The 27,913-nt window shown below is 42.9% G+C and overlaps 1 protein-coding gene across 1 annotated transcript; it reads left to right on the top strand.

Moving 5' to 3' along the window:
- The first annotated feature begins 7 nt into the window (after positions 1–7).
- RP2 (RP2 activator of ARL3 GTPase) lies at positions 8–27,741 on the top strand. The gene is made up of 5 exons (XM_044284843.1): positions 8–254; positions 17,385–18,050; positions 19,462–19,576; positions 19,847–19,932; positions 25,391–27,741. Exons 1-5 carry the CDS (start codon positions 129–131, stop codon positions 25,472–25,474), a joined length of 1,077 nt encoding a protein of 358 aa, XP_044140778.1. The 5' UTR covers positions 8–128; the 3' UTR covers positions 25,475–27,741.
- Positions 27,742–27,913: the final 172 nt, after the last annotated feature.

Genomic DNA, 27,913 nt, shown 5'->3' with positions numbered 1-27,913 from the left:
CGTGCGCGCTCCCGCGGCTAATCCAGCGTGCTCGCGCGGCTCGTCCATGTAGTGGGTACGGCGCTGGCTGGCAGTGGACGTCTCGGTGTAAGGAGAGTATCCCGGACCTACCTACCCCTGGCTTTGAGATGGGTTGTTGCTTTTCCAAACAAGCTAAGCGGAAGGAAAGCTCTAAGGAGCCTGCAGGCGGAGAGCAGCTTCAGCAAGTGGATGGAGGGGAGAGCAAGCAGTACAGCTGGGACAAGAGGGAGAAGGTGAGCTCCTGTGATGTGGCCCCTGGGCGGTGATGCGCAGCTCTAGGTGTGTCCCGGTGCTGCCTGTATCTGGAGGGATCCATCCGTTGCTATATACTTTAGTATAAGGCTGGGCTGCATCTACGTTTGCTGTAGCACTTTTTTTTTTCCATTGATGTTTACCTCTTGAGTGACAGCTGTAGTCCAACACCCTGCACTGTCTGAAATCTTGTGCCCTGTAGATGACATATACACAGTGTCCCGAACATATGTCCGTTTATCTTCTGACCCCTGAAAGTCTTTGGATTCATATGCAAATTAGTTAAAGGGGTTGTGCAGTGATTGATGATGACCTATCCTCAGGACAGGTCATCAGTATCTGATTGGTGGGTGTCTGACACCCCGCACCCTCACCGATCAGCCGTTTGAGGAAGAGGCGGCGCTCTGTGCAATGGCTGCTTCCTGGTCATTACACTATGTGTCGCCTCCTGTGGATCGGCGGTGTAATGACAAGCAAGTGAATGGAGCTCGTCATGACAACCAGCGGCTTAATGGTGTCGGGACCACAAGGAGGTGCAGATCAGTCACCAAGGAGAGCTGCGGGGAGTGATTCAGTTGGGCACTGTTAGCATCGGGACCACCACTTGGCGACTTCAACTGTTTTGCATATAAATCCAACGATGTTTTCCAGAAACTCAGAATATCAATCAACATAAAGATTTGTTTAGGATACTGTGTATGTCAACGGCGGGGCACCAGGAACGGAGGCTCTGTCACCAGAATCAACCCCATTAAGCCAGTGGATCCAGCTGAGTAAAACCTTTTATTTATTTTTTTATGCATATGGGGCATTGGAGCACCAGGAGGTGGGCTCATGTTGTGTGCACACCGCTCCAGCGATGCCCCTGGTGCTCCATACTGATGCCTCCTCTCCCCGTAGATAGACAGACAGTGCTAGGCTTGAGTCTAGCGGAGATTTCTCTCACCCGTGCTCTGGTTTGCTAGCACGGCTCGTGTGCACCACGTCTGCTGCTTTCCTAGCAGTGAAGATGATTATTGCGCCGGTGACGAAGCTGATGGCGCCTTCAGTTCTGGGTGCAGTGATGTCAGTGCCTCTTTGAGGCCTCATGCACATGACTGTAAGCATTTGAAACTCCACAAACCGTAGATCTGCAAAATATGGAAGTGGTCTGTTTCATGCAGACCCATTAACATGTTCTATCTTTAGGGGAACGGCGATATGGAAAGTGATCTGGAGCTGGTTACTGCAGCCACTTCAATAGTACCAGCTCCATTTACTGCACAGTGGACAAAGCTACTGCAGAAAAGCTGAACTGTGAGGGTGTGGACAACCCCTTTAAGGGTGGTGTCACAGAGACACAAGACTTTTATTTATTTACTTATTTATTTTTAGTTTTTGATGCAGGTTTTTTTTTTTTTTTTTTTTTCTTCAGCCGAATCCAGAAGTGGGTCCAGTGAGAAGGAGAAGTAAAGTTCTCCTATGTGTTTCACATTACCTTTCAACCCACTTTTGGTTGTGGCTGAAACTGTCACAGAAAGCTGTGTGTGACACCAGCCTACAGAGTTTTTCTTGGTACAGAATATTGATGGCCAGCCCTGAGGATAGGTCATCAATATTAGATTGATAGAGGACGACTCAAGACAACTCTGCTGATCAATTGTTTTGAAGGGGTTGTCTAGCCTTAGAGCTGAGAAGCTCCTAAACATAAAAATACCCACTCACCTGTCCGCAGTTCCGCAGCAGATGTTTTCCGGGCTGCTTTCGGTCCATGCAGGACCAGGAAGCAGCTTGGTCCTGTGACCGCTGCGACCAGTCACAGGACTCGGCAGCTTAAACACTACTTGACAGCAGTGGCGTACACAGCGATCACCGGACCAAGCCTCTTCCTGGTCCTGTGGGAACCAAATGCGTCCCAGAACAGAGCAGTGACGGTCAGTGTTGTGTGTGTGTGTGTGTGTTTTTAATGTTTTAGGGGACAGAGGAGGACCACTAGGGATTGTCATTATTAAGGCCAGACGCCTTACACCCTTTAAAGGGAACCTGTCACATTAAACGGGGTGTCTGAACTAGGGCTGAAACGATTCATCGATTTAATCAATGTAATCAACGCAAAACAATTCTTGATGCAGTTTTTCTGCATCAAGGATTCGTTTAAACCACATGACCACAAAACGTGAGTGGCTTCCTGTGCGCTGCAGGACCTTGCGTTCACACATAGTCAGCGCGCTGGCTGACGCTGTGTGTGACGTCAGGTCCCTAGTGCATGCTGGGATGAAGAAGCGTCTACTGCGGACTCCATGTGTCGGCACACACTGCACTGAAAGGTAAGTATAAAGTTGGTGGGGGTGTGGAATGGTGGCACTTGTGATTTGGCATGTATAAAGTTATTGGCGGGGGGAGAGGGTTTAATGGGGGCACCTGTGATTTGGCATGGAGGGGCTGATCGGGGGGTGGACGACGACATGGTGGATGGCATGGAGGCACTGGGGAAGGGGGATATCATGGCAATCTGGATGGAGGGGCTGCTGATCTGATAGCAGTGGGGGACATGGTGGATGGCCTAGGAGGCACTGGGAAAGGGACATTTTTATAAAGCAGTACGTTATTTTAAGAAGAATCAGATTACTCGATTAATAGAAAAAAAAATCAATAGAATACTCAATTATTTTATAAAAACTTTGAAAAAAATAATCTAAATATTCTTTGCATAACTTTTTTTAAAATTTCCATCTGCAGATGCTACCATTTTTGGGGTATGCACAACTTTTTATTATTATTTATATATTTTTTTTATAGTTTTATTTGTAAAGGTGGGTGATTGATTTATTTTAAATTATAATATTTTAGGGGGCTAGAACCTGGGATCTTTTGATCCTTGTCTCATTCACCATAATAGAGAAGTATTGCGGTGAATGCGATTCAGCCGCCCTGCCTGCTGAACTGTGCCTGAACACAGCTTTGCAGAGAGCTTACCATGACAGGTCTGGGAAGCTTCAGCAGTGCCCAGACTGTTGTGGTAACTGAAGAGAACCCTGCGATTTCACTGTTGGGGCTCAGATTGAAAGGCAGAGGGAGCCGCATACTTCTGCCCAACCACACAGATGCTGCGATCGCTATTGAACGTGGCATCTGAGGGGTTAAATGACTGGTTTCGGCATCATTGCGGCTGGGTGCCTGCTATATTATACAGCTGGCACCCACCTGCTGCGATGGGCCAACTCCATACAAGTACGTCACGTTGGCTGGAGGGGTTAAAGGGTATCTGTCACCAGTCAGACCACTTTATGGTGAATGTTATTGGAATTTTTAACTAATATGTTTTAACTTTGTTAGCCACTAAAAAACTCTTTAAAATATGTTTATTTCCCATGTCAGTCTATAGTAAAACACAATAATAACAAACAAAAAAATCCTGCAGTTCTTGTTCTGTTTAGATCACTTTAAAGCAGTCATTTCATTATCATTAAAGGCAGGATTACAATGAGGCAACACGTATATAGATACACAGGATCCACCTTTCACAATAGGTGATTGTCAAAGCTTATGGTACAATGACCTCTGCACAGGTCACAGAGCATGCCTAGAAAACTCTCCCTCAGCAGTCAGTGGATCCCCCTCCAGTCCATTAGGTCTATGGCATAACAGCTCGACAGACAAGATGGCAGCCCCCATAATCATGTTCATGGAATGGAATAAACAAATCTGCAATCATAAAAGAAAAACAGTTTATAAAAAGGATATGTGTCACTACCTGGTTTTAACTAGCAGAAAAAACCATAGTTGACACATTTCCTTTCGTAAGATGCTATTCTAAAGGGCTGCACTGTCACCCGTAATAGCTGGAAGGAGTCCTCACAAGCCCAGAGAAGGCTCCCATGCCTGCATTGGCATTCAGTGTGTTCCCAAAGTGGCCAAGTCTCGTTCCTGAGATAACTGGGACCTGTGGATATGCCGTAAATGACTGGCTCAGAATAGCCCTTCAAACGTTACTTGTCATGACTGCATTTCTGTAATTTCCCCTTTGGGAAAAGCAGAAGTACTGTAAATGAGACTTAGTCATGTGTTCCCTGGACACTCCTAGATCTAAATATGTCCAAAAAAGATGTTGAAAGTGTGAGGCATTGGAAAAAACTATAATTTAGTTGGTGCTCCCCATCCGCACTACTCCTGAGCTGTACATGATTTTGTATCCTACGTTTTGGCTTGTGCTTTCCCCACAATTAAAAACCTACTGGAATCTCTGTAAATCCAGTGTAATGACATGCTATGTGTGTGAAGTATTATTTCCTATGTAGCCCCCCAGGAGTATTTCCTATGTAGACCCCCAGGTGACTCATAACTGTACTTGGAAGAAATGGCTTGGCAGAAGCTTGAGTTGAGGGGCAGGATTCTCCAGAATGGTGACTCTTGGTTAAGTGAAACTTGTAGTCCATGTAAAGCATTCCATCTCTGGCCAAAAGACGAGTGCTCTACTGACCAGTAAAAGGGTTATCCGAGACAAAAAAATGCTCCCCATGTGCCCGGCCCCTCGCACTGATTCTACTTACCTGGCTCCCCGTGCTGCTCCTGGTCCCGACAGGGCTGCCGCTGCTTTGGGAATAAGCCAATGGCAGGCGGTGACAGGGAAGAGCCTCCCTAGCATCATGGCCCTCCCCCCAACCTTGTACCATCTGTGATCTCATGAATTTTAGGACTCATCGCTGTGTGCTGGGGATGTTGTGAAAAAAGTGCACGGGTCTAGCTTTGAGCCTTGACCAAATATTCCCAAATTATGTGAAATGAATGTACTGGTCCCTTGCTGGGGATCAAAGGGAATAAAACTTAGCGTTTAATAAGGATGTAATAAAATAAATGGCACAAAAAAGGGATACAAAAAATAGATAGACAAGCCCAGATGGGCCAAAGACAATTGCACGAATATGCACCAGTATAAGTATGGAAAGTTCTCACCTGGATGGTTTGATGGACGGACAGGTCTGTGTGGAAGGAACCTGGTTGGCGATGCCACAGGGGAGAAGTCCGATTCTTGGAGGGTGCTGGTCACTGGAGCGCGTGCATTAAGGATGGTACCAAGATGTGCTGGACGGTAGGTGAGGTCGAGAGTGATAGTCCCTGGTGTATCCCTAGTGAGGGGAAAGGGGGGCTAGTAGACCCTGCCTACCTATACGGAGTTCTTGCTCCGCAAGGAGCGACCCCGTCCGGATACCTAACCCTAGTACGGGCCGGTGTCCCTATTGAGCCCTAGAGATGTCCCGACGTGTCACGTTTCCGTTTTAGAAAAACTCATCAGGGGACGTAAAAAAGTAAAGGGTAACAGGCAGAGTAGTGCCTGAAAAAAGAGCAATATTAGCAGCTAGACCAGCTAAAGGGGCTAGCTGCAGGTGTGGGAGCTAAGTCGGTGAGCCAGGGTGATGGCTAGTGGACGCTATAGAACGGTCCAGTGGGGCCTATTCAAGCTCCAGGTACGATGGCCAGGCCAGTGGGACCGGACAACAGAAAGAAAATCCTATCAACAGGACCGTGAGTGCTAGCTAGCCAGTGGGCTGTCAAAGCACATGGACAAAAAACGCTAAAAAAGCGCGTGATGCGGTCACTGTGAGGCCCAAATCAGAGGGTGTGAGGTCAGGGGCTGTCCCCCTGTGCTGGGGATGTTGGGATATAAAAATGAGAACAGCAGAAAACTGGTGAGATTCCCTTTCAAGGGCTTATTGTGGGCAACAGATACAGATGACCAATCCTCAGAATAGATCCTCAATATCAGATCATTGGAGGCCTCCACGATCAGCAGCGTTGGGCTCCTCCTGTCTCCCTGCTATTCTGCCAGGTACACTTTACTGCTGCTGTAACTTCTCATATGTCAGGCAGCCTGTTAACTTCTTGAAAAACAAACTTATGTTAACTCTTTTTGCCTTCTCTTTTGGCAATATTATGGAATTGGTGCTATTAAAGTACTCATAGGGGTAATTGGATTTCTACAGACCATTACGATATACCAATCTGCGTGGTCAGACAATTTATAAATCGCCATTAATGCAAACCTGTCACCAGGAAAATGTAGTCCAATCTGCAGTTTTGTAAGAAATGATTCAGGGGTTATCAGTACTATAAAAACGTCCCCCATATGCCAGGCGCCTCAAGTGCTCCCTGCAATGCGAGGGAGGCTCATCCCACGTCCCCACCTGCCATTGCCCCCCCCCCCTTTGAGCACCGCTGTCTCTTCCTAGACCAGTGATGTCACCTTCATTGGTCACATGGCATGCTCAGCCCATTAACCCCTTAAGGACACGGCCATATTTCACCTTAAGGACCAGGCAATTTTTTGCAAATCTGAACAGTGTCAATTTATGTGTGAATAACTTTAACTTTAAAACGCTTTTACTTATCCAGGCCATTCTGACGTTGTTTTTTTGTCACATACTGTACTTCATGACAATGGTAAAACGGAGAAAAAAAAATGCAATTTTTATTTATAAAAAAAAAAATACCAAATTTACCCAAAATGTTTTAAAAATTAGCAAATTTTCAATTTCTCTACTTTTATAATAGATAGCAATGCCTCCAAAAAATAGTTATTTTACATTCCCCATATGTCTACTTTGTTTTGGATCATTTTGGGAATGCCATTTTATTTTTTGGGGACGTTACAAGGCTTAGAAGTTTAGAAGCAAATCTTGAAATTTTTCAGAATTTCTAAAACCCACTTTTTCAGGACCAGTTCAGGTCTGAAGTCACTTTTTGAGGCTTACATAATAGAAACCACCCAAAAATAACCCAATTTTACAAACCGCACCCCTCAAGGTATTCAAAACTGATTTTACAAACTTTAACCCTTTAGGTGTTCCACAAGAATTTATGGAATATAAAGATAAAATTTAACTCTTTTGGCAAATTTTCCATTTTAATAAATTTTTTCCAGTTACAAAGCAAGGGTTAACAGCCAAACAAAACTCAATATTTATGGCCATATGTGGTCATAAACTGCTGTACGGGCACACGGCAGGGCGCAGAAGGAAAGGAATGCCATATGTTTTTTGGAAGGCAGATTTTGCTGGACTTTTTTTTTTTTTTTTTTTTTTTTTTTTACCCCATGTCCCATTTGAAGCCCCCCTGATGCACCCCCAGACTAGAAACTCCAAAAAAGTGACCCCATTTTGGAAACGACGGGATAGGGTGGCAGTTTTTATTTTGTTATTTACAACAGTCATCTGACAGGTTAGATCATGTGGTATTTTTATAAAGCAGGTTTTCACGGACGCGAAAAAATTCCAGCCCTGTGCTCTGGTGAAATCTTGCGCCATTCAGTGTTCGGCGCAGGCACCGTGAGGAAGATGGCAGCCTGCTAGCGTCTTTCCCTCACTGCGCCAAATGCTGAATACCGCGAGATTTCACCAGAGCACAGGGCTGCCAGACAGATGTGAGCGCTGCCTGGCCCTGTCAATCAGGACTTGGAGGGAGGTGACAAAGGTGGGAGAACGGAGCCTCTAGAAGCAGGAACAACGCCCCCCTGCTCCTAGAGGCTAATTAGCATATTATAAAAGTTAGATTTCTGGCGTAACGGGGGCTTAGATAAAAGTAGGAATAGACTAGTTGGGTTCAGCTGACATTAGCACATCGCTAATGTCAGCTAGCTTAGTAGGGTTAGATCTGGTGACGGAAACCCTTTAACCACCTCCGGACCGCCTAACGCAGATTCGCGTTCCGGAGGTGGCAGGCTGGCGCACAGTCACGCATATATGCGTCATCTCGCGAGACGCGAGATTTCCTGTGAACGCGCGCACACAGGCGCGCGCGCTCACAGGAACGGAAGGTAAGCGAGTGGATCTCCAGCATGCCAGCGGCGATCGTTCGCTGGCAGGCTGGAGATCCGAATTGTTTAACCCCTAACAGGTATATTAGACGCTGTTTTCATAACAGCGTCTAATATACCTCCTACCTGGTCCTCTGGTGGTCCCTTTTGTTAGGATCGACCACCAGAGGACTCAGGTAGGTCAGTACAGTCGCACCAAACACCACACTACACTACACCCCCCCCCCGTCACTTATTAACCCCTTATAAACCCATGATCACCCCATATAAACTCCCTGATCACCGCCCTGTCATTGATCACCCCCCTGTCAGGCTCCGTTCAGACGTCCGTATGATTTTTACGGATCCACGGATACATGGATCGGATCTGCAAAACGCATACGGACGTCTAAATGGAGCCTTACAGGGGGGTGATCAATGACAGGCGGGTGATCACCCATATACACTCCCTGATCACCCCCCTGTCATTGATCACCCCCCTGTCATTGATCACCCTCCTGTAAGGCTCCATTCAGACGTCCGCATGATTTTTACGGATCCATGGATACATGGATCGGATCCGCAAAACACATGCGGACGTCTGAATGGAGCCTTACAGGGGGGTGATCACCCATATACACTCCCTGATCACCCCCCTGTCATTGATCACCCCCTGTCATTGATAACCCCCCTGTAAGGCTCCATTCAGACGTCCGCATGTGTTTTGCGGATCCGATCCATGGATCCGTAAAAATTATACGGACGTCTGAATGGAGCCTTACCAGGGGGGTGATCCGGGAGTCTACATGGGTGATCACCCCCCTGTTGATCACCCCCCCCCCCCCCCCCCCCCCGCCCACCCCCTGTAAGGCTCCATTCAGAATTTTTTTTTTGGCACAAGTTAGCGGAATTTTTTTTTTTTTTTTTTTCTTACTAAGTCTCATATTCTACTAACTTGTGTCAAAAAATAAAATCTCCCATGAACTCACCATACCCCTCACGGAATCCAAATGCGTAAACATTTTTAGACATTTATATTCCAGACTTCTTCTTCTCACGCTTTAGGGCCCCTAAAAAGCCAGGGCAGTATAAATACCCCACATGTGACCCCATTTCGGAAAGAAGACACCCCAAGGTATTCCGTGAGGGGCATATTGAGTCCATGAAAGATTTAAATTTTTGTCCTAAGTTGGAAAGTGAGACTTTGTGAGAAAAAAACAAAAAAAAAACAATTTCCGCTAACTTATGCAAAAAATAAAAAAATTCTAGGAACTGGCCATGCCCCTCATTGAATACCTTGGGGTGTCTTCTTTCCAAAGTGGGGTCACATGTGGGGTATTTATACTGCCCTGGCTTTTTAGGGGCCCGAAAGTGTGAGAAGAAGTCTGGGATCCAAATGTCTAAAAATGCCCCCCTAAAAGGAATTTGGGCCCCTTTGCGCATCTAGGCTGCAAAAAAGTGTCACACATCTGGTATCGCCGTACTCAGGAGAAGTTGGGGAATGTGTTTTGGGGTGTCATTTTACATATACCCATGCTGGGTGAGAGAAATATCTTGGTCAAATGCCAACTTTGTATAAAAAAATAGGAAAAGTTGTCTTTTGCCAAGATATTTCTCTCACCCAGCATGGTTATATGTAAAATGGCACCCCAAAACACATTCCCCAACTTCTCCTGAGTACGGCGATACCAGATGTGTGACACTTTTTTGCAGCCAAGGTGGGCAAAGGGGCACACATTCCAAAGTGCATCTTTCGGATTTCACCGGCCATTTTTTACAGATTTTGATTGCAAGGTACTTCTTACACATTTGGGCCCCTAAATTGCCAGGGCAGTATAACTACGCCACAAGTGACCCCATTTTGGAAAGAAGACACCCCAAGGTATTCCGTGAGGGGCACGGCGAGTTCCTAGAATTTTTTATTTTTTGTCACAAGTTAGCGGAAAATGATGATTTTTCATTTTTTTTTCTTTTCTCCTTACAAAGTCTCATATTCCACTAACTTGCGACAAAAAAAATAAAATTCTAGGAACTCGCCATGCCCCTCATGGAATACCTTGGGGTGTCTTCTTTCCAAAATGGGGTCACTTGTGGCGTAGTTATACTGCCCTGGCAATTTAGGGGCCCAAATGTGTGAGAAGAACTTTGCAATCAAAATGTGTAAAAAATGACCGGTGAAATCCGAAAGGTGCACTTTGGAATATGTGCCCCTTTGCCCACCTTGGCAGCAAAAAAGTGTCACACATCTGGTATCGCCGTACTCAGGAGAAGTTGGGGAATGTGTTTTGGGGTGTCATTTTACATATACCCATGCTGGGTGAGAAAAATATCTTGGTCAAATGCCAACTTTGTATAAAAAAAATGGGAAAAGTTGTCTTTTGCCAAGATATTTCTCTCATCCAGCATGGGTATATGTAAAATGACACCCCAAAACACATTCCCCAACTTCTCCTGAGTACGGCGATACCAGATGTGTGACACTTTTTTGCTGCCAAGGTGGGCAAAGGGGCACATATTCCAAAGTGCACCTTTTGGATTTCACCGGTCATTTTTTACACATTTTGATTGCAAAGTTCTTCTCACACATTTGGGCCCCTAAATTGCCAGGGCAGTATAACTACGCCACAAGTGACCCCATTTTGGAAAGAAGACACCCCAAGGTATTCCATGAGGGGCATGGCGAGTTCCTAGAATTTTTTATTTTTTGTCGCAAGTTAGTGGAATATGAGACTTTGTAAGAAAAAAAAAAATCATCATCATTTTCCGCTAACTTGTGACAAAAAAATAAAAAGTTCTATGAACTCACTATGCCCATCAGCGAATACCTTAGGGTGTCTACTTTCCGAAATGGGGTCATTTGTGGGGATTTTCTACTGTTTGGGCATTGTAGAACCTCAGGAATCATGACAGGTGCTCAGAAAGTCAGAGCTGTTTCAAAAAGCGGAAATTCACATTTTTGTACCATAGTTTGTAAATGCTAGAACTTTTACCCAAACCATTTTTTTTTTTTGCCCAAACATTTTTTTTTTTATCAAAGACATGTAGAACAATAAATTTGGCGAAAAATTTATATATGGATGTCGTTTTTTTTGCAAAATTTTACAGCTGAAAGTGAAAAATGTCATTTTCTTGCAAAAAAATCGTTACATTTTGATTAATAACAAAAAAGTAAAAATGCCAGCAGCAATAAAATACCACCAAATGAAAGCTCCATTAGTGAGAAGAAAAGGAGGTAAAATTCATTTGGGTGGTAAGTTGCATGACCGAGCGATAAACGGTGAAAGTAGTGTAGTGCCGAAGTGTAAAAAGTGCTCTGGTCATGAAGGGGGTTTCACCTAGCGGGGCTGAAGTGGTTAAAGGACAGGCCATCAGTATTGTACTCCTGAAAACCCCATTTAAATGAATAAAAGTTTTGCTGAATCTTTTCCCATAAAACAAGAGTACTGTGCAAATGTTTTAGTCAGGCTTGGGAAAACAAAGTAAGAATGCTTTAAAAAAAATAAAAATAAAAAATAGGAGTGTTTAATATATCCGAACATCTTGTAGAACTAAACAGAGATCCTGTGCATGTAGATTTGCTCCGTTCCTTCTGTCTCTTCATGTAATCCAAGACAGACTCGGTGATGTTGAGATCAGGGCTCTGTGGGGGCCATATCACGAAGTATAGGTCATTGACGGCCAGGAACCTGACCTGCTCCAGCTAGATTTCAGGAGAAGGAGCTTTTATCTGTTGGCACGCCTATACAGTGCTCTGGACTAAAGTAGAGCTGCCAACATTTATATTTGTGCTAAGTACCCGGGGCAGTTACAAAGGGGTTAAATCTGGAGACAAATTTTTAGGCTTGAGACAAAGGTAATCAAGTTATTTAATATATGACAATCTGTGTCCTCAATTGGTTTAGCCTTGGGCTCTGGCATATTCGTGGGATAAGCCATACCTGCCTGATGGGTGGGAGTCGTGATGCAGAGCCGCCTCCATTTGTATCTCCTTCCTGAGTCCATGTATATAAAATGTCTGTAAGCCCTATGAAACATAAGGTTTCTCTTTGCCTGCTCTGTATGCCGGATATTTGAAGAAAATCTGCAGGAATATTCTTAGTTTAGTCTGAGTCGGTGAATGCTGTCTTTGTAAGTCTGGGAGGGTACAGCGATGCCCAGGATAAAGCTATGGGAGCTGTGCAAAGACTAATCTGGGTGTGTGTATGGAGGATGGCTGCCAAACTAGCTCAATAGGTGCATTCTCACGTCTGAATCTGACGTTAACTCGCTCCTCTTCGTATGTTGTCTTGCTGCTGAATGAGACCTATTAATAAAAGGGTTATCTGGGAATTTGTATTGACGAGCTTTCCACTGGGACCCTCGCCGTTCAGTTGTTAGAAGAAGCCGGCCCTCCATGAATGCCTAGTTGCAGCTCAGCCCCATTCAAGTCAATTGGGCAGAGCTGCAATACCAAGCACTGCCACTTTGCGGTGTTGTGCTTGGAAATCTGCCGATGCGGCGGCTCCCTGAAATGGCTGATCGGCAGGGTTGCCGGGACTTGGACCCCCACCGATCTGATAATGATGACCTATCCTGAGAATAAGCTATGATTTATCAGTTCCTGGATAACCCCTTTAAGACTTTGTTAGGCCAGTTTTCAGACAAATGTGTTCACTCCAGGAAACCAGCTCCTTTCTTCCTGACCAATGCTCCTGTAACAGGACCTTATGGCATTATAATGGTTTATAATGCTGTGGGTTCCTGATCGACCTTCGCTGTAATGAATTATACTGACTGCATTATGTCAGTACAACTCATTGCAGCCTATTAATGTCCTACCCTTAAGAAGGGGTCATGGCATTTGTCTGAGCACTGCACCCTCTTGATTGTTAACATCTTATTAGCGGTGGTGCAGGAGATTACTTGAATGAGATAAAGCTGCAAACTGTGTGAAGCTGCACTAACCTGCGCCACCACTACTAAGTATACCGTAGGTAAATGGGCCCATGTCATCAGTGAAAGGCTGTATGACATAATAGTACATTTATTCAAGCAGCTTTACCATCAGGATTCAGTGATGGCACAGCCTCAGGAGCTGGTTCAAACATTACTCCAGTGTTAAGCCTAAAGGGTGTTTTAGACACCCCGATCCCTCCCGGCAACCGCCTGCTCACTAGTGGAGGAGACCCCTGCTATTACTTGCAGAGATCTCCTCAGCAAACATGGGGAGGTGTGATTGCCACCCCCTTGCTCGTTTTCATGCAGTACAGTGGTTTTCCGGCTGCAGAATGTGATTAGACGGCACGATCTGCCGCCAGCAAATCTTCATCTTTCAGCACACTGAAAGATCTGGATTGCCCGATGAACGAGCGTTTGCTCATTCATCGTGCAATCAGCAGCAGTAGAGATGAGCAAATTTCCGCTTATGAAATTCGTTTACACTTTGTTTGGTGGTAAAAGGTGAATTGCGTTGTGGATTCCCTTACCACGGACCATAACGCAATTCTATGACGGAATGCCTTTTAGAGGCATTTTGTTATTCATTCCGTCATAATAGAAGTCTATGGGCTGCAAAACGGATCCGTTTCCATTATGCAGGGGAGGACTTAAAAAAACGTTATAAGGTTATACATTACATGCAGTACAGACCAAAAGTTTGGACACCCCTTCTCATTCAAAGAGTTTTCTTTATTTTCATGACTATGAAAATTGTAGATTCACACTGAAGGCATCAAAACTATGAATTAACACATGTGGAATTATATACATAACAAAAAAGTGTGAAACAACTGAAAATATGTCATATTCTAGGTTCTTCAAAGTAGCCACCTTTTGCTTTGATTACTGCTTTGCACACTCTTGGCATTCTCTTGATGAGCTTCAAGAGGTAGTCACCTGAAATGGTTTTCACTTCACAGGTGGGCCCTGTCAGGTTTAATAAGTGGGATTTCTTGCCTTATAAATGGGGTTGGGACCATCAGTTGCGTTGTGGAGAAGTCAGGTGGATACACAGCTGATAGTCCTACTGAATAGACTGTTAGAATTTGTATTATGGAAAGAAAAAAGCAGCTAAGTAAAGAAAAACTAGTGGCCATCATTACTTTAAGAAATGAAGGTCAGTCAGTCCGAAAAATTGGGAAAACTTTGAAAGTGTCCCCAAGTGCAATCACAAAAACCATCAAGCGCTACAAAGAAACTGGCTCACATGCAGACCGCCCCAGGAAAGAAAGACCAAGAGTCACCTCTGCTGCGGAGGATAAGTTCATCCGAGTCACCAGCCTCAGAAATCGCAGGTTAACAGCAGCTCAGATTAGAGACCAGGTCAATGCCACACAGAGTTCTAGCAGCAGACACATCTCTAGAACAACTGTTAAGAGGAGACTGTGTGAATCAGGCCTTCATGGTAGAATATCTGCTAGGAAACAACTGCTAAGGACAGGCAACAAGCAGAAGAGACTTGTTTGGGCTAAAGAACATAAGGAATGGACATTAGACCAGTGGAAACCTGTGCTTTTGTCTGAGTCCAAATTTGAGATCTTTGGTTCCAACCACCGTGTCTTTGTGCGACACAGAAAAGGTGAACGAATGGACTCTACATGCCTGGTTCCCACTGTGAAGCATGGAGAAGGAGGTGTGGGGGTGCTTTGCTGGTGACACTGTTGGGGATTTATTCAAAATTGAAGGCATACTGAACCAGCATGACTACCACAGCATTTTGCAGCGGCATGCTATTCCATCCAGTTTGCGTTTAGTTGGACCATCATTTATTTTTCAACAGGACAATGACCCCAAACACACCTCCAGGCTGTTTAAGGGCTATTTGACCATGAAGGAGAGTGATTGGGTGCTGCGCCAGATGACCTGGCCTCCACAATCACCGGACCTGAACCCAATCGGTGGTTTGGGGTGAGCTGGATCGCAGAGTGAAGGCAAAGGGGCCAACAAGTGCTAAGCATCTCTGGGACCTCCTTCGAGACTGTTGGAAGACCATTTCAGGCGACTACCTCTTGAAGCTCGCCAAGAGTGTGCAAAGCAGTAATCAAAGCAAAAGGTTGCTACTTTGACGAACCCAGAATATGACATATTTTCAGTTGTTTCACACTTTTTTTGTTATGTATATAATTCCACATGTGTTAATTCATAGTTTTGATGCCTTCAGTGTGAATCTCCAATTTTCATAGTCATGAAAATTAAGAAAACTCTTTGAATGAGAAGGGGTGTCCAAACTTTTGGTCTGTACTGTATGTACCCTAAAATGGTGCCATTTAAAAAAAAAATAACTCGTCCCACAAATATATATTAGTAAAAAATCTACCGGCAGCACCACCTATAGAGCAAAAAACGGGTGCAAGGTCCAAGTACGGCAACTGGAGCTTACCCACTAGTAGACAATGGAAAAAATCGGACAGCACTCCAGACAGTTTCTTCGGTAAAGCAAGTAAAGTTTAATCACCCATGTGGTGGCAGCAAAAAAGCAACGTTTCGGCTCTACATGAGCCTTTCTCAAGCCGCTTGAGAAAGGCTCATGTAGAGCCAAAACGTTGCTTTTTTGCTGCCACCACATGGGTGATTAAACTTTACTTGCTTTACCGAAGAAACCGTCTGGAGTGCTGTCCGAATTTTTTTTTATTTTTTTATAGATGGCAATCTCTAATCTCTCTCGTTAACCAGTTTGGGGGGGGGGGGGGGTGTTACTGCACAGTGTGACTCTATCCAGTCAGTGCTGCCATTGTCCGACTGGGCAGGTAGACACCTTCAACTGGTTACCACCCCTATGTACCCTTACTGCAGACTGCTAGCAATTCATTCATGACTTCCAGTAGAAATAATAAAGGAACGGCACATAAGACATAAGAATAGATGCTCCAGAATTGATATTACATGGGGGATTCATGTAGCTATGCATGCATGTCTGGAAAGGTGACAGGTTCACTTTAAAGTTGACCTGTAACCTCTTCTGACATTTATTTTTTATTTTTTGCAACTTCTTGCATCGCCATTGAAATACCAATTCTTTTCATGTAACTGTATGGTATGTTGTACCATTCATTTATTGTGTTATGAATGATTTGCCAGCCGTTTGCAGTGTAGGGCCAAATGGGTGTGACATACTATCCAATCAGTGCTGCCAGTGTTGGGCTGTGCAGGGGAACACCCACAACAGGTAACACCCAGCCGGACCTTCACTGCAAGCTGCTAGTAATTCATTGATAACTTCTAGCAGGAATAATAAAGGAATGGTACAACATAGTCATAAGAATTGATGTTCCAGAATGATTGCATGCGTAATGCAAATAGTTGCTAAAACAGACTTGTCGTGAGAGGTGACGGGTCCCCTTTAGGGGGTTAAATGAGCAATATTAGTTTTTTTTCATTGACTTATTTATTTTTATTGTGAGGAAAAATAAATGTTCTTCAAAATGGAGAGAAACAGAGGACAAACCAAAGGTACTGTATGTGTATACAGGATATAACGCAGTCTCTTGCGGGCTCATTGTCTGCCTGTGATCTTGGGACTGTTTATTATACAGGTTTACTTTATACTTGTATGATTGGAGTATTATAGTGTTCTCTATATTGGATTTTTACCTTTATATTGTATTGGAAGTTTTACAGAAGTGTACATGGCCTAACTAACACGGTCCTGAACTAATCTGCTCTTACTTCATCTAGTGATTCAGTTCCAAGGAGAAGATCCAGAACGCTCGGCTGGTAGAACTCTTAGGCCTCATGCACACAAACGTATTTTTATTCTATGTCCGTTCCATTTCTTTTGCGGACCGTTCGCAAAATACGGAATGCACACGGATGTCATCCATATTTTTTGCGGACTGCAAAATACATACGGTCGTGTGTATGAGGCCTTAGGCTGTCTTTACACCCTGGGGATATTGTTGAATTTTTCTACAGTTGAAAATGGATTCCATTCATCTGAATTGCAGCAATTCTTGTTCTTGCCACCCCATTGAATAGATTTTAAGTTACGGAAAATTCTGCAACAAAATCTGCAGTGTGTAAGTGCACCCTTCTAGAATGCTGGTGATCTACAGATCGTTGTGGGTCTGGGTGGTTAAACCCCTGCAGCCAGCTGATGTTGTGACCACACATTTCTAATGGACATCCTGCGGATGGAATTGTAAAGGGCTTCTCCTCCTGGACCGGAAAGTGTATTGCATGGTGTACAATATACTCTGATACTTTCAGAGTTGCATTTTTACAATATGCATTCTCTTTATTTGCCATACTGCGATTTTCATCTATATAATCATAAAAATGTATACTTGATGAGGGTGTGTGTCATCCTTTTTAGTCTGAAAAATTGAAATTCCGAAGTAACTAAATATTGCCAATTTACGACCCACAGGTGGACCCAAAGGACTACATGTTCAATGGCCTCAAAGATGAAACGGTAGGACGGCTGCCGGATAAAGTTGCAGGCCAACAATTTGTCATCCAGGAATGTGAGAACTGTAACATCTATATTTTTGACCACTCCGCTACCATCACCATTGATGACTGTACAAACTGCCGCATCTTCTTAGGGCCTATTAAAGGCAGCGTGTTCTTCCGGGACTGTAAGGACTGTAAATGTATCGTGGCCTGCCAGCAGTTTCGCACAAGGGACTGCAGGAAAATGGACATATTCTTGAGCTGTACTACTCAGCCCATCATAGAATCCTCCACTGGCATGAAGTTTGGATGTTTCCAGTTCTATTATCCAGAACTGGCCGCACAGTTCAAGGATGCTGGGTTGAGCATCTTCAACAACACATGGAGCAACATCCATGATTTCACCCCAGTGTCTGGAGAGACCAACTGGAGTCTTCTTCACAGTGATTGTAAAATCCAGGATTATGTCCCGCTACCCGACAATGAGGAACTGAAAGCTGTACGTGTTTCGATGGATGTTACTAGGAGCATAGTTCCCGTCACGTGGGGACAGAGACAGAAGAAAAGCGATGAGTCCTGCTTGGTGGTTTTCTTTGCTGGAGATTATACCATAGCAAATGCCAGAAAGATGATTGATGAGGTAAATGGCTACAGTTTTCCCAGGTTCTTCAAAGAAAGTGTTCATGGCATTTTAAATGTACTTACTATAGAGAGCGCCATATGTACCCTCCCTCTCCTGTCCATGGGTATTGGTTGGACCTCAGCCCTATGGAAGTGATTGGGGCTGAGCTTGACAAGAGCAATACTGTTTCCCCAATTGCATATATCCCCTTTACAAAATGGCTCCATCTTGGATCATATCTGAAAGTATCATTACAAGGTAGTCCCACAGTACGGTTGCTTAAAGAGGACCTTTCACCAGAATTAAACTTCTAAAGTAACTATACAGGCATGTAGAGCGGCGCCCAGGGACCCCCCTGCACTTACTGTTATACCTGGGCGCCACTCCGTTCACCCGTAAGTGCAGGGGGGTCCCTGGGCGCCGCTCCACATGCCTGTATAGTTACTTTAGAAGTTTAATTCTGGTGAAAAGTCCTCTTTAAAGGGAGGTTGTCACCAGGAAATTCAGTGGTAAACCAGGCACTGTACTTTGTAGGGTCAGCTCTACTGAATGGAATGATACCTTTTTAGCTTACCAATCCATTGCTTTTAATCCATATGCAACTTGATAGTTGAAGGGGTTGTAATTTGGGACCCGCATCTAGCTTTAGAATGGGGCCCACAAAGCGAAGGAGAGCACATCGATCATGTGGAGCATGCTCTCCATTAACTTTTATGGGAGTTCTGAAATAGCAGAGCAAGTACATTTGGCTTTTTCTGGAACTCTCATTGAAGTGAATAGAGAGCTCACTGCGTATATACTCTCACCTCTATGCGAGTTGGTGCACAGCTATTTTCGGTACGCCCATAGATGTGAATGGAGGGCATGCGGCACTTGTGCGGTGCACCCTTGTTCACTTTGGGGGGCCCTGTTAGAGATAGGTGCGAATCCCACCTCTGGGACCAGCACCTATTTGACATTGGTGGCATATCCTACGCATGAACCACCGATGTCTCAGATGATTCACATGTCCGTAATGCATTGCGGATCCTCAATACACCCGGCCGGCACCCCCGTAGAAATGCCTATTCTCCGCAATTGCGGACAAAAATAGGACATGCTCTATTTATTTTTTTTCCGGAGCTGCGGACCGGAAGATCGGGGCCGCGCTCCGGAAACGCGGATGCGGAGAGCACATAGTGTGCTCTCCGCATCCATTCAGTCCCCATAGAGAATGAATGGGACCGCACCCGTTCCGCAGAATTGCAGGACAGGTGCGGACAACACTTGCAGACGTGTGAATGAAGCCTTAAAATACATTCTTAACTTGCGGTGGTTCGCATGTGTCCTTTTGAAACTGGCCAAACCCTTTACATTCTTAGTTGAAGCATTTGGTCATTTGCATAAATTTTTGGGTTTTAACTGTGTGTCATAATATCCTAATTTACAGATGATCGCCAAGGGTTTATCGCTCATTCAGACTAAAGAAGTTCCAATGAAACCAGAAGACGCAAAAAGAGTGTTTAAAGAACGAGCCACCGAGTTTTTGCCTCTATTGGAAAATGGTATGGCGTTTATAGTTGTAATACCTTGTGGGGATATATCTATATATCGCAAATTTACCATAGGTGTGGGGCTTTGCTAATCATTGTATAACGAAAATCTCGGATGTGAACACATAGCCTAATGGGAGGTGCACATTTGAATTGGATTATTCAGGTGAAATATTTTTGTATAAAATTTTGTGGTAAGACTGGCATCATGGAATGGTTAGCAATACAAAGTCATCCACCAAAATATATGTAATGTATATAAATTATTTATGTTTTATTTAGGGTCAGTTGTTGCTTTGGAGTTTAATGGAGATGGAGCTGTACAGACCTGCCAGGAGGCCATTGCCAGCATTTTTAGTGGTACAAAGGTGAGTACTATTGTTCTTTTGTAGTATCTTTTTTTTGGGGGTGGAGGTGTTTAAGACTGTTTCCTAGACTTCACTAAAGGAAAGTCTGAAAAAAAGGTTGTGTAATTAAAAAACATCACTCCAACAAAAGAAACGAAGAAAGATGTAGTATGAAGAGTGGAAGGTGTTTTAGCTGCACAGCGAGGAGAAACTCTATACTATTGTCTGGATTTAGAATAGGATGTCGGGAAAAGCTTATTGGTGTAACGTGCAGGACAATACTTTTGTCCGTACAGTGTATTTTTATGGGCAAAAATAAAATTACCTATGAAATGAGAGAAACAGCAAAACTAAACAGTCTCTTTAGGGCAAGTTTAGTCAGAAGTGTGCCCACCTTTCTGCTGCCTGAGGCAGAAAGTGAAATGGGACTCAAATAGAAAAATAGATGGTCGGCAGTACTCGCCAAGACCACTGGAATCCAGGTTGTCGTAGAGCAACAAAAAGTAATGAATAAAGGGGGTGGTCAGTGTTCAAAAGACACATAAGTAGAATGCAGCATAAAGAATATTTACACGGAATTCACCCCATTACGAATAGTCCATTTATTCATACAAAAGTGCACGATATAGGGAGAACAGCACATGCAGCCGGTCCGGTACAAGTGAAATGGTGCAGGTTGCTGAAAAAAATAATATAGCACTGAAGGGTAATGGTTCAGTCAGGCGACCGTTTATTTGTGTCTGCATCAGTTCCAAATCTGTATTTCTGTCCTGTGGCCCCACAAAAAAAGAGAACGTGCACTATTCTGATATTACTGTAGGGGAAAGCTTGGGATCTAGTGATCACCAGTCAGTATGGTTTACTATAAGTACAGTGACTGAGTCGCACCACACAAAAACAAAAGTTTTAGATTTTAGAAAAACTGACTTTTCTAAAATTAGATTAGGGGTATACGAGTCCCTATCAGACTGGAACAGTTTTATTGGAGTCTAGGAGAAATGGGACTACTTAAAAGTGGCACTATCGAAGGCAACAAAAAATTGCATTAGGCCTGTCAGTAAAAAGCAAAAAAAGGAAGAGACCACTGTGGTACTTAGAAGTGGCCAAAATCATTAAAAACAAAAAGATATCATTTAGGAATTATAAAAAATAAATAAAAAAAAACGAGGATAACAGGCAAATTTATAAGATTAGGCAGAGAGAGGTCAAACGAGTTATAAGAGCTTCTAAAGCACAGGCAGAAGATAAATTGGCTCAGTCAGGGAAAAAAGGTGATAAGACATTCTTCAGATACATAAATGAATAAAGGAAACTAAAACAAGGAATTACCAAATTAAAAACAAAAGAAGGAAGGTATATGGAAGAAGATAAAGAACTAGCTGACTGCCTCAATGAATACTTCTGTTCAGTTTTTACAAAGGAAAATTAAGGAGATGGACCTCAGTTAGGAAAGAAGACTAATGAATCTTTTGATGCATGTGTCTTTACAGAGGAAGAGGTTCTAAGTCAACTGTCTAAAATTAATACAAATAAGTCACAGGGGCCTGATGGGATACACCCAAAGCTATTAAAAGAGCTCAGCGGTGAACTAGCAAAACCATTAACAGATTTATTTAACCAATCACTGGCAACAGGAGTCGTCCCAGAAGATTGGAAATTAGAAAATGTTGTGCCCATTCACAACAAAGGTAGTAGGGAGGAATCTGGCAACTATAGGCCAGTAAGCCTGACATCAATAGTGGGGAAATTAATGGAAACCATACTTAAGGAGAGGATTGTGGAACATCTAAAATCCCATGGATTGAAAGATGAAAAACGGCATGGGTTTACTTCAGGGAGATCTTATACTTGCAGTCTTTGGGCTTGGACTCCCATATTGTTGAATGGATTAGGCAGTGGCTGAGGGACAGACAGAGTGTTGTAGTCAATGGAGTATATTCAGACCAAGGTCTTGTTACCAGTGGGGTACCTCAGGGATCTGTTCTGGGACCCATATTGTTTAATATCTTTATCAGTGAAATTGCAGAATGCCTCAATGGTAAGGTGTGTCTTTTTGCTGATGATACAAAGATTTGTAACAGGGTTGATGTTCCTGGAGGGATACACCAAATGGAAAAGGACTTAGGAAAACTAGAGGAATGGTCAAAAATCTGGCAACTAAAATGTAATGTTGATAAGTGCAAGATAATGCACCTGGGACGTAAAAACCGAGGAGCAGAATATAAAATCAGTGATAGTCCTAACCTCAGTATCTGAGGAAAGGGATTTAGGGATCATTATTTCAGAAGACTTAAAGGTAGGCAGACAATGTCATAGAGCAGCAGGAAATGCTAGCAGAATGCTTGGGTGTATAGGAAGAGGCATTACTAGTAGAAAGAGGGAGGTGCTCATGCCGCTCTACAGAGCACTAGTGAGACCTCATTTGGCGTATTGTGCTCAGTACTGGAGACCATATCTCCAGAAGGATATTGATTCTTTGGAGAGAGTTCAGAGAAGAGCTACTAAACTGGTACATGGATTGCAGGATAAAACTTACCAGGAAAGATTAAAGGACCTTAACATGTATAGCTTGGAAGAAAGATGAGACAGAGGGGATATGATAGAAACTTTTAAATACATAAAGGGAATCAACAAGGTAAAAGAGGAGAGAATATTTAAAAGAAGAAAAACTGCTACAAGAGGACATAGTTTTAAATTAGAGGGGCAAAGGTTTAAAAGTAATATCAGGAAGTATTACTTTACTGAGAGAGTAGTGGATGCATGGAATAGCCTTCCTGCAGAAGTGGTAGCTGCAAATACAGTGGAGGAGTTTAAGCATGCATGGGATAGGCATAAGGCCATCCTTCATATAAGATAGGGCCAAGGGCTATTCATAGTATTTAGTATATTGGGCAGACTAGATGGGCCGAATGGTTCTTATCTGCCGACACATTCTATGTTTCTATTCTTGTTGACAATTGCGGGCTAGAATAGGCATTTTAATCATTAGGGTGGCCGTTCCGTTCCGCAAAATTTGAAACACACATGGCAGGTATCTGTGTTTTTGGTATCCGCAATTTGCAGACCGCAAAACAGATATTGTCTTCTGAGCCCAAAAGCAGAGGGAGGAGGAAGCATTTTAATGGTGGCACAATGAACACCTTAGTGACTGCACACTGTCTTTTGATACAACATACACATTGACATACTAACTACTTGGATAAGCAAACATACACACAGCTACTACATACATGCATATGGCAAAATACATGCTTACACAGACTCTCTATATGCATAACTAAAGTCCAATGACAGTACAGTTTTGGGTCTGGGACCCCTTGCCCCTAATATCATACTCAAATATATTGGAAGACATTTATCATCCGCTGTATGCTAGAAAACTGGCATAAAAAAATTTCAGTGTTTGCCTCACGCTCCACTTGTGCTGGCAGTGAATAATTCTTCTGTATCCCCGGCTCACTGAAAAACTAACCAACCTACGGGCAGGAAGATGATGCAGTCAGCGCTGGCTATTGAGGAGTAGAGACAGGGAGTAGCTGATTTACAGCATATAGGGACAGTAGATATCATAAATCGGCTACTCCCTGTCTCTCCTCCTCAATGGCCCGTGCGGACTATATGATCTGCCCTGCATCTCCTGGTGGCTGGTTAGTGCACATGACTCCTTTATCACAACCCAAAATAACTATATAGACCTCAGACCCCAAAATACAATGCTGCGCTGAGCCCACTCCATAATGACCAGGATCAGTAATGGCTCCCACTGCCTTCGATTGGAGCCCCCGCTGTGAAATTGTAATTGGTTACCATGGCAGCCTGGGCCTACTGAAGGTGCCTGTCATGTTATCTGCCTGCAAAGCTGTGTACGAGGCACAGCTCAGCAGGCAGAGCGGCAGAATCCCTTATATCATAATAGTTCTCTATTATGGTACAAGGCATCAAAAGGGGTGAAAAATTATATACCGGTAAGTTAAAAAAATATATATATTAAAAGTTTAAATGGACCCCCTCCTTTCTCAATTTTTTAAATTTAAAAATACATAAACAATAAAAAAATAAACATAACAGGTATTGCTGGATCCGAAAATGTCTGACTTATTAAAATATTTATCCTGCGTGGGGAGTCGCACAACAGAAAAAAAAATGAATGAAAACGCATGATTTGCCATTTTATAGTCTCCTATTCCCACCCAAAAAAAGTTGTACATATCCCAAAAGTGGTACCAATGCAAACTACAGTTTGTCCAGCATAAAGTCCTTATACAGCTCTGTATACAGAAATATAAAAAAGTTCTGCCCATGCATTGGGGACTGCCAATGCATGGGCAGGTTTTTGACATTTTTATTCCACAATTTTTTTTTTTCTCCCCCCAATACAAGGCATGGTAAATTAAATGGTACTATAAAAAAATCTCTCCCAAAAAATAAGACCTCATATGGCTATGTGAACGGAAAAATAAAAAAATTATGGCTATTGGAATATGGGGAGGAAAAATAAAAAATGCAAAAACGAAAGTCCAGTCGTTAAGCTTCTAAGGACAGTATATGCCCCCCTGGGAATATTCCTTTCTATGGACAGCTGTATGGGGGGTGAGGAGAGAGGCAGTGATTTAAAATGCTATAAAAAAGCAACACATTGTACCTGTGTTTTGTGTAGAAAAGGAAAAACAACAATGGGGGTCGGATTGAAAACACCACTACATTGAAATGCTTTTAATATTTCCTATAGGCTTCTAAGCAATATTTGGATCCGTCATTTTCTTTGAGCAGTTAGTGGTACATAATTTATTTTTATTTATTTATTTTTTGCTGTGTTTTTAGGCAATCTTTCAAAAACTAAAAGAAACCTGTGTGCACAGCCTATAGGTGATGTTCAGTCTCCTCCAGCTGGTGAGCACTGAACTCTGGTCACTGATGTAATCCATGGTTTGGTAATGCAGAACCAGTGGTGTATCTTCAGTAAAGGCAGACTAAGGAGCTGCTACGGGGCCCGGGAGGGAGGGTGCCCAGCGATTATCTCCTTTTCAGCTTCTTGCTGTAAATACATTGAGAAATGTGCTGTTTACGATGAGCACCATTTTTCTGAAGCATCGGTTTCACTTTTTCTGACTTAAGTCGCATAAATATTTAATATATTTTTGTATTCATTTTTTATTTTTTGTCCGGGAGATTGGGCAGCCAATAGCAGGCCGCGGGTTCGGGCATTGTGGGGCATGTTTTACCCGTGGATAACGCCCTTAAAATTTTTTTTTTTTTTTTTTTTTTTTTTTACCAACTCTACCCAAAATTTGCTTTGACTCCACAAGCCTGAACCAAAGGTTCCTAGCAGTCACATTGTGCACTACATATCTGTAGTCTCAATGTACTGTATGTATAAGGTTAGTGTCGTGTGAAAAAACTGACATGAATTTGGATTATTAACCTGTATTTTTTGTTATTGGCCTTTAATACCTGTATATTCTTTTCTTGCACAAAATAGGTGTTTGTTTCAGAAAGCAAGACCTCCTCTTCACATGATGTGGACAACTTTTACAACTTTGCTGATATACAGATGGGAGTGTAGAGTTGCTGTAATTGTGGCAACTGGTCCCAAAATGGATTACTGTGAAGCTCCATAACGCATCTTAAACTCAATCATGTGTACACTTTGATTTAGGCAGATAAAGAATGGTACGGGGGTGGATAAAGTTCTCTCTACCACAGCATAAAGGCCGACGGATATACTGTGAACTGTACCAAGAATGAACACGTTTGACAAAATGGATTGGATCAAAGACATCAAAGTGTTTTACACCATGGAAGATGTGATTTGGATTTTTCTTTCATATAGTTGCCAATAGTCTGATGATAAAAGAAGGAATGAAGAGCGTTGTTCTTGGCAAGTATTGTTCGGATTCCCCCTGAAAGAAAATTTCTACAAGACTAGGCTTGTAATATGTTAGTGTTGAGCTTGGCGGTCACCTACAGTTCACAATTGATTGACTGATGTGCGTGTAGATGGCACATCATTCTTCTGATCCAGAAGCGGTGGAGAGTTTTTTTTGTTTTTTTGTTCCACCATGCCCAACCCACTGACCATGGGTTACCAGTCTCTGAAAAGCCCTTCAAAAATAAATTTGCATTCCAGGTGGTTGTACACCTCCGATTTACATGTGATGTAATGTTTGTAATATTTTTATTTTATTTTGCACACATACAATTACATTTTAATACAATTTGTAAAATGCACTCAAATTGATTTTATACTGTGAAAGCAGAATGTTTGTAGGCAGAACTTTTGTAAGTTGTCGTTTTTTATTTTTATTTTTTTGTTTACATGTGAATACTAGTGACTGCTACTTAAAATCATGCCCATTGAAAATTGGCAGTGAAGTATGAAACTCTTTTGCCTGTAAAAACAATAGCTTTATCACCTTGAATATCAGGACTTATTTGCACTCTCATCAAAGGTCTTTGTTCCCTGCTGAAGGGTTGTGCAGGATGGCAAAATCATGGCTATTTCAGTCGACAGATTGAGTGTGGTATTGTAACTTGGCCCGATTCGCTTTGAAGGAGCCAAGTTAAGTACGCCACTGTTTCTGGAAGAAACCGTCTGTGTCTGAACGGAATTTTACATTATTAAAACAATCTTATTAACTGCAAGTGGTGTTTTAGGGCACTTTCAAAGTCTTTGCTGTGTTTAGTTTTTCTTAGGTTTTTTTTTTTTCTTGTGGGGGGGTAGAGAGGCTAGAGCTAAAATACTGTGGCCACATTTTTCCTGTGAGTGGAATATGAAAATGTCTACTCAAAGCATGTCTGGGTCTGACGCAGATTTAAAAAAATATTGTATCCCATGTAAATTGAGAAAAAGGAATATGGAAGAAAAGATGGATAGTTCTTTATGAGAACCCTAAGACAATCAGATTTCAACTTTCCACAGAAATGCATGCCTCTTGCCACAGGTTTTGATGACTCTCAGTACTGAGTTGTCAAAGCCATTAGGCTTTAGTCATACTTGGTGGTTTTCTGGGACCCCCAAAAAATGAGAGCTGGAAGAAAAGTTGGGAGAAAAAAATACTTTTTTAATTGCCTGGTGTTCAAGTAATGCCACTTTACTAGTCTGTTTTTTGTGCTGTAGTGACGAGTTCATCAACTAGTCCATGTGACTGCTCCAACTTGGTACTTGGGTACAATATTGGGGTAGCAAGAGCCGCACTGCAGCAACGACCTGGCCAGCTCCTCCAGGTGATCACTGAGGCTAGTGAATGACTACAGCAGGCATGTCCAAACTGCGGCCCTCTAGCTGTTCCAATACTACAACTCCCAGCATGCCTGGATAGCTTACATCTATGAGGGCATGCTGGGAGTTGTAGTTTTGCAACAGCTGGAGGGCCGCAGTTTGGACATGCCTGGCCTACAGTGATCATGTGTAGTAGTCTGTCATGTGGGGGGTTGAGCAGGTGAGTACAGCTTTTTTTCTGTAAAGGTCATTTCTGGCCTTCGTCAATTTTTTGAGGGGACTAGAAGGTCCCTTTAACTTTTTTTTGTTTTTTTGTTTTTGTATGCCTTATGCATACATGTTTGTGAATTTGGATTTTGGCCCAGGGTTATGTCTCTGCTGCACTTACAGCAACAAGTATAAATGAGGCCTCCGGCGATTTCAAATACTGCCTCACTGTATACATTTATAAAGCTATTTGTTTTTATAACCATAAAATGTTCGTGTCAGAGAGCTTGATAACTGTTTATATCTTAATGCTGTTTGTATTTTAATAGTTCAACTGGAAAATTCATGCTTTTATATCAAAATCAGATATACTCGTGCATGTAAAAATAAACTATGAATAAATCACTGTAGTCTCTTCCCCCAGATCATTAATAATGTATAATTTAGTAGTTAGTTACCCCCCCCCCCCAGCAAGCATCGTTTGGAGATGCTGATGTGGTGGACCATAAATGTGAAATAATTTACAGCACAATGCAAAAATCCTATTCGCGAAAAAAAACATGTATTTTGGGTATG

Source organism: Bufo gargarizans, chromosome 3, assembly GCF_014858855.1.
Source record: "Bufo gargarizans isolate SCDJY-AF-19 chromosome 3, ASM1485885v1, whole genome shotgun sequence".
Classification (NCBI taxonomy): Eukaryota; Metazoa; Chordata; class Amphibia; order Anura; family Bufonidae; genus Bufo; species Bufo gargarizans.
This window is presented reverse-complemented; position numbering and strand designations above follow the sequence as displayed.